Source organism: Nicotiana attenuata, chromosome 6, assembly GCF_001879085.1.
Source record: "Nicotiana attenuata strain UT chromosome 6, NIATTr2, whole genome shotgun sequence".
Lineage (NCBI taxonomy): Eukaryota > Viridiplantae > Streptophyta > Magnoliopsida > Solanales > Solanaceae > Nicotiana > Nicotiana attenuata.
Window position 1 is genome coordinate 66,414,146 of NC_031994.1, and position 7,588 is coordinate 66,421,733.

The 7,588-nt window shown below is 41.5% G+C and overlaps 1 protein-coding gene across 1 annotated transcript; it reads left to right on the forward strand.

The window, feature by feature from the left end:
• On the forward strand, positions 608 to 1,852 carry LOC109227921. Its single transcript, XM_019393111.1, has 2 exons — positions 608 to 1,375; positions 1,484 to 1,852. The coding sequence occupies exons 1-2, from the start codon at positions 608 to 610 to the stop codon at positions 1,850 to 1,852; spliced, it is 1,137 nt and encodes a 378-aa protein (XP_019248656.1).

Consider the following 7,588-nt stretch of genomic DNA (forward strand, 5'->3'; position numbering starts at 1 on the left):
CATCAATTACACTTGTGCCTAAAGTGAGTAGCCCAACTAGAGCAAAGGAATTCTGGCCTATTGCATGTTGCACTGTCTTATATAAGATCATTTCTAAAATACTAGCAAACAGATTGCAAAGAGTAATTTCTAGTGTGATAAGTGAAGCTCAAGCAGGATTCATTCCAGGAAGGAAAATATCAGATAACATAATCCTATCTCATGAACTTGTTAAGGTATACACAAGGAAGAACTCCTCTCCTAGGTGTATGATCAAGATTGACCTAACAAAAGCATATGATTCTGTAGAATGGATCTTCTTAGAACAGGTGATGGTTGAACTGGGATTCCCTGTCAGAGTTCAACAGTGGGTGCTTGCTTGTGTCAAAACTGTGAGCTACTCTGTAATTATTAATGGAGAACCTTCAGAACCATTCCCAGCTGCTAAGGGGTTGAGGCAGGGAGATCCTATGTCTCCTTTCCTATTTACAATTGCTATGGAATACTTGAGTAGATGCCTGAATGGATTGAAAAAGGAAAGGGGTTTCAAATATCATCCCAGATGTTCCAAATGGGAATAACTCATCTCAGCTTTGTAGATGATCTGCTACTCTTTGCAAGGGGAGATATGGCTTCAATTACTCATCTACAACAATGCCTCAACCATTTCTATGGGGCATCAGGTTTGAGAGCTAACCAGGAAAAGAGCTCAATTTTCTTTAGAGGAGTAACACATTTGGCAAGTGAAGAGATAGTGCAGAAATTTGGATATTCCAGAGGAGAATTACCAGTCAAGTACTTGGGAGTCCTATTGTCCACCAAAAAGATGTCCATAGCTCAATGGCAACCCCTCATAGAGAAAATGGTAGCAAGAATCTCATCATGGACTGCAAAAAAGCTTTCCTATGCTGGCCGAATTCAGTTAGTTCAATCTGTCCTATTTGGCATCCAAGCTTACTGGTCACAGTTATTCCTGATTCCTAGCAAAGTACTGAAGACAATTGAAACATATTTTAGGAGCTATGTATGGTTAGGAGAAAATGTCATCACAAGAAGATCTTTAGTGGCTTGGGATAAAATATGTACACCTAAGAGTGCAGGTGGACTAAACTTAATCAATCTCAAAGTTTGGAACAGAGCAGCAACAGCAAAGAACTATTGGGATCTTGCCCACAAATGTGACAAAATGTGGATCAAATGGATACATGCTTATTACATAAAAGGGCAACAAATCTCTGACATGCCAATACCACAGCAAGCTTCTTGGCTAGTCAGAAAGGTGGTGGAAGCAAGAAGTTTAGCGGAAGCAATTCAAATTCAGACAAGGAATAACAAGAGCATGATTAGACAAATATACTACAAAATGGTGGGCCAATTGCCAAGAGTGGAATGGAAGGTGTTTATGTTTGGGAATGATGCAAGGGCAAAGGCTAAGTTCACAATGTGGCTATACTTTCAAGACAAGATGATGACCAGTGATAGATTGGCTTGATGGGGGATGCAGGTGGATACAAAATGTGTACTATGCCAATCATGTGATGAGAGCAGGAATCATATGTTTGTTGAATGCGAGTTCGCTAGGAGTATATGGAAGAGATTGCTAAAACGGATGCAAAGACAATCTTTCTGGGCAACCTCATGGGACCAGCATTGGAAGTGGGCAATAGAAAATGCGAAAGGGAAATCAAGCAGAGCAGCAATTTTCAAAATGGTATATGTAGAGGCAATACATACGATCTGGAATGAGCGAAACCTCAGGATATTTGAGAAGCAAAGCAGGGAAGCTGAAGAATTAGCTAGAAATGTTGCATGTATATGCAATGTAAGAGCGACAGATCAAACTAGAACGTGCAGCAACTTAAATTTTGATTGAAACGTAGAATAGCATATAGGAGTTGAGTTTAAATTTGATATTTGTATAGTATAGATAGGAAGTATAGGTGAGACAGGAGGCTGTGTTAAAAGCCAACTATGTTTTGTAAAGTTACATTGGTGATTAATGGAAATATTTAATTACCAATATATATATATTGAAATTTTAACCTACCAAATTAAAATTGTAGATCTACTTTTAAATATTCTATAATATACTTATTACTCAAGTTTAATAAGACCGATCGATATTACAATACATTAGCTAGTTAAGATTTGATCTTCCTGGAAAACTAGAAAAAATTAGCTTAGACACAAAATTCTTTTAATCTTAAACATGCCCCTTCAATTCAAGGTGGTTCAAATAAATCAACTTGAAATAAAAACTAGAAAGTCAAATTGAGCATGTCAAATTAACATTTAATATTATCGTACATAATTGAACCAATATAATTGAAAATTGTCTCGACCTAGCCAGACAAGCATCTATTTGTATACCTTATCACCTAGACTAGAAATTGGGTGCAAGATTGTAGGAAGAAATATTCATCCAATCAAGTAAAAGTGTTAAAATAAAAGAGAAAATTAGGCCGACTTTAGGGTGCAAATTTACGGACGACTAGGCCATTCTGCCTAACTTATTTTTCTAAAGTAGTCAATTTCCGTCTTTTTCATTGCCGAATAAAACGAGTCTGGAAAAGAAAAAAAAACGAGGCAGGGATAAAAATAAAAGCTGGAGCGTGCATCCACGTTGGCTGACGCACGAAAGCGAGATTTACGATTCTACTAAAATCTCAACAAGTGTGGAAAACGGGTCCCGCTTATTGTATCTTTGCCTTATGATTGGCTTATTTAATTTCCATGAAATCATCAGCATCAGAAATTTCGGTCTTGGTGCCAGTTTCCTACTATATTTCTTTAGTATCCCATGATTGCCAATCAGTGATAAAATCCTCAAAAATATAAAAAGGACCGCACTTTTTTAAATTTATTCATATCGAGCACTATGTTCTGATCCTTGTCTATACGCTAATAGGAATATAATACGTCATAAAAAGACGGAGTTATCCATGGAATTTGAGTTATAATTTTCCATGAGATGGTGTTAGGTTATTCTGTTGAGACCTAGTAGAGTCTATGCAGGTATAACAAACTTATCCCTTCTTCAACCGCACCTAAAGCAATCCACCAATGGTATCTACTATCTAGTGGGCGTTTGAACATAACAATTGTAAAATTCCGGGAAAAAAAATCGAGTAAAAATGGCATTTGAAAATTTGAGATGTGTTAGGACATAAATACAATTTGGAGTTATTTTTGAATTTTTGTGAGTATTTGAAGTGAAATTTTTAAAAAGTAGCTTTTTGAAATTTTACAAAATTCCGCAAATTCTGAAATGCAACTTCAACTGAAATTTAAAATTTTCATGGACAAACACTAATTCCGAGAAAAAAGTAAAATATTTCTTATGGCCAAACGGACCTTAATGTTTTGTGTTTCCCAAAAAGAAATGAAAGTAGCTAAACGGTACAGTTGAATTTATAACGTGGTTTATAAACAAGCGAATCGATTTGATCCCAAAATGATAAATAAATTAAATAAAATTCGAGACTTAGCATTGAAGCCGAGATAAGACAGCAAACATCTTGGTTCCGGGAGCAAAGCTTCCGAAGAAAACAACAAGAATATTAATAGACAGAAAATAAAAATTATTGAGCTTAGAATAATGTGTAGCATACGTCACGATCCAAATCGATGGGCCACGACGGGCACCCGGTACCTTACTCGACCGAGTACTAACGTAACGTATCTTTCTTATTACATTGTCATATACACGTGACATAAGGGCCTAATAGGCCAACATAATCATTTATAAACTCAAAACATAGGCCGACAAGGCCGTACAATCTTTCACGTATACGACATATGTCTACAAGCCTCTAAGAGTACATAAATCATAAAAGTCGGGATAGAGTCCCGCCATACCAAACAATACACGTCTAAATTATACTAACCAAACAAGCAACTCCGAAGCAAATGGAGCGCACCAACATCTTCCGCTGAGCTGATAACCTACTTGGAGGGCTCTCGACCTGTGTATCGGGACCTGCGAACATGAAACGCAGCGTCCCCAGGCAAAAGGGACGTCAGTACGAATAATGTACCGAGTATGTAAGGCACATAAATAAGTACATAAGAGACATGGAAGAAATATAGAGTACATGACTCAACCTGTAAGTCTGAACAACTTGGTAAATCATAAATTACTTTTAGCGTCATGCATATGCGTATGAATGTCATGTCATGCATAGGTACATGTTTCATAACATCATCAGCCTCGAAGGGCATCCCATCATATCATATCGGCCACTGTGGGCAAAATCATCATCGTATACCAGTTGATCAGGTGGTGATGCGTATATAACGCCATAACCTTTCCCATTCCCATATACATATATATATATACATACATATATACGCGTATATAACGCCGTTTGAATCATATTTTAGCCACTGTGGGCAACATCATTAACATATACCAGCTGATCAAGTGGTGGTGCGTATATAAAGCCGTAACCTTTTCCCATATCCCATATACATATATTTACGTATATACGCGTATATAACGCCATCTGGTCATGGGTCAATGCACATGTATGAAATGCATGAAAAGTATGTAATAATCTCAATATTCCTTCCGGATAAATTTTTTCAACTGCGTATTATTCTGAGACCCATGAGCAGAAGATAAAATATTATGACACACGAAAATTCAAGAACATAGATATCTCTAATACTTCTATGAATAGAGTCATTCATGGAATTTGTGCATTTGCACGTTTCGTTCGTATCGTATGGATCATGCCAAAAGAAAGAAGAGATAGCCTTAACATACCTGTTCCTTGAATTATTTGATCAAAGTGAAGCTTCTGCTTCCGAATTTGAACGAAACCTTGAATATTTGGACGAAATGATTCTATGTCTAACGTCCTTGGTTTGAAATTTTAGGAGCAAAAATGTTTCTGGTTCTATGATTGTTGAACGAAACTTTTGCTTAATTTGTTAAGTTTGGACGAAATTGCTTCACAATGAAGCTTTTGTTAAGCTTCTCTTTGTTTGGCTCAAAAGTTAACGATATACTTTGTAAGCGATAAAACAATCAAAAATAGAAAAGGGGTAAATCGTAATGAAATATAATAAGCCTAGAGATGCAAAGATGATAATATTGTTGTAGATCTGATATTGCAAAGTGATAATGTTTACCAATAAGATATTTTCGTTAGAGGTAGATATATAGAGAGAGAAAGCCAGAAAGATGAGAGAATTGTATTAGATCAGATCCCCCTTTTACAATGTGGAGGTCTCCTTTATATAATAGGAGACCTTCCTCGAAAGAATCAAAAAGTTACAAAAATAGGTAACGTCTCCCTATCGTGGACGCTGAGTTCTAAACGATGTCGCTTTTGTCCTCACGGCCGAGTCGTACCTGCTACGTTGGTCGGCGTACACTCATTGGGCGTACCCGCTGGCGTAGAGATACTGAGGGTCAAATTTGACCCTATACAGTTAGTCCCTCCGCTCGTTGGAGACGCGTTCGGTGGGCGTCATCGACGGGCGAAAATATGAACCTCGGCTTAGGAGAATTTGACCTCGACCAGGGGCGGCAATATGAATGAAGTGAAACATATGACGTTGTTGAGCCGCTGACGCGTGGCTTCCTTTTTGGGATGATGTCATCGCCTGTATGCATCATCATTATATTTGCCCCCGAGGCGGTTCAGAGGATGAAGTGACGTTTTGGTTTCCGGCGCAGGTTTTGAATCATGACTCTTCGATTCCTGTGCAACTTATCCTTATAAGTATGAGAGAGGTTTGATCTGATTCCACTTTCAAGCCGCTGAAAAGTATTTTCTGATACTCCTTTGCCTTCCTTTCTTGTAACCGTTATTTCGTGAGGGACTCTCCCACTTCTGTTGAAACCACACTTCCTATCGTCAGTGCTTCGTTTCTTAAGTAGCATAATCATGACAAAATGCGGACAGAATAATAAAAAGGCCAAAGATCTTGATCGGTTACGACCTTCCAGTCTACCCTCTGGTGGAGGAGCTTTGCCGTTTTTACAATGTGTGTCCGGCCCAGCTCACTCCCTATACTTTGAAGGTGTGCCGTATCATGACCACTTATGCGGCCAGGGCCGGGTGCAGCGTCTCGGTCCACCACCTCTTACAGTTGTTCAGCGCTGGTTACCTGGGGGGTACCATGCTGCAGTTGAAAGGTCGTGGCGCGAAGGGCTTGGTCGTTAAAGCCGATGATAAGCCCAACCCCCGCTTTTGGCGTAAATATTTCTACATCAGGACGGAGCACCTGGTGTCGAATCCCGAGGGGTTCCCGGAAAGATGGAATCCAGAACGTAAGTATTTCTACTTGTAGATTTTAGTGCTGCTTGCACCTTCGACCATACGGTCATAGTGACCTTTGTTTTTCTTTCCTCTTTTTTATTCGCAGCGAGGGCTTCTCCACCCCAGCTTGTTGATGACATTAAATCGTGGGTGGAAAGAATAATACCCTATGCGGAGGAGTGCCGTACCTGGGCTGCATTTCTTCGGCAGTACGGCCCGTCAGGTAATTCTTTGGCTGCGATTTGGGGATTCCCTACGTATCTGTTATGACTTATTCGCGTTGGCAGGTCGGAGCGCCCCTAAGAAGAAGAAAAAGAGCGTCGTCATCTTACCTGGGGCGGGTACTGATTCTGAAGATGGATACATTCCCTGCGGCTCGCCCAGTGATGGTGCCGCGGAGATTCCTCAACCGCTGCCTGTGGCGGCGTCCGCGAGGGGAGCGACTCCTTCGACACCATCCCCTCGGGCTGTGGAGGAGACTTCTAAGAGTGAGGAGACGCCGGAAAGAAAAAGACGTCGGTTGATAACCGGCAAGGGGATAGCCACGGCAGATGAGGGGGCGAGCGAGCCCCGTCGAGAGTCAAGGCCAGTTTTTATGGCGGATGCCTTCCGTTCCGCGAGGTCGGCTCCTCATAGGGGGGCCGTTCTCGACGCCAGGTCAACACGCATTCCGGAGAGCGGCTCGTCGGCTGCCGTTGGGGAGGCGGACGATGATGCCGAGAGGGCGGGCCCTGAGGTCGCCCAGGCAGATGCAGAAGCGTCAACGCGGGGTCCGGCCCGTGTAGGGATGACGGTAGGTAGATCCAACCGTCGAATTCTGATCCCGGAAGGGTATAACCTGTTGCAACACAGCGAGCAGGCAGCAGCGGATATGACCCTGCTATGTGCGGCTGCTGAGCGTGAAACGTTACAAGGGGTTAGCGACGGGGAACTATCCCGGAGGGTTGCCGGTGCTGCCTTACAGGTATTTTTCAATTCTCTTCATGCATCGTAAAATAAATTTTGATGCATACTGACTTGCCTTTCATCCTTTTCCTCTTTTTTAGACTCTCATTTTGGAGATAGAGAGGGGGCGGCGAGCGCAAAGGAAGGCAGCAACCTTTAACAAGGTGGTAAAGAAATATCGGCGGTGCCGAGTCAAGCATCAAGCGCTGGCGGACCTACTCAAGCAGGACCCGGAATTTCGGGTTTTCCGTGAGGGTCTGGAGCAGTCGGAGGCCCAGCTGAAACGGAGGGTGGCCGAGTTAGAGCAGATCGATGAGCAGCTGATGGCCGCCCTGGCCCGGAATATTGAGCTGGAGACTCTTCTCCAGTCTAAAGAAGAAGAGTTGGAGGTT

Excerpts from the sequence above, each read along its gene's own strand:
- LOC109227921 (XM_019393111.1), top strand. The coding sequence starts at position 608 with ATGGCTTCAATTACTCATCTACAACAATGCCTCAACCATTTCTATGGG. Across the intron at positions 1,376-1,483 it reads TGCCAAGAGTGGAATGGAAG|GTGGATACAAAATGTGTACT; the intron begins GTGTTTATGTTT and ends TGGGGGATGCAG.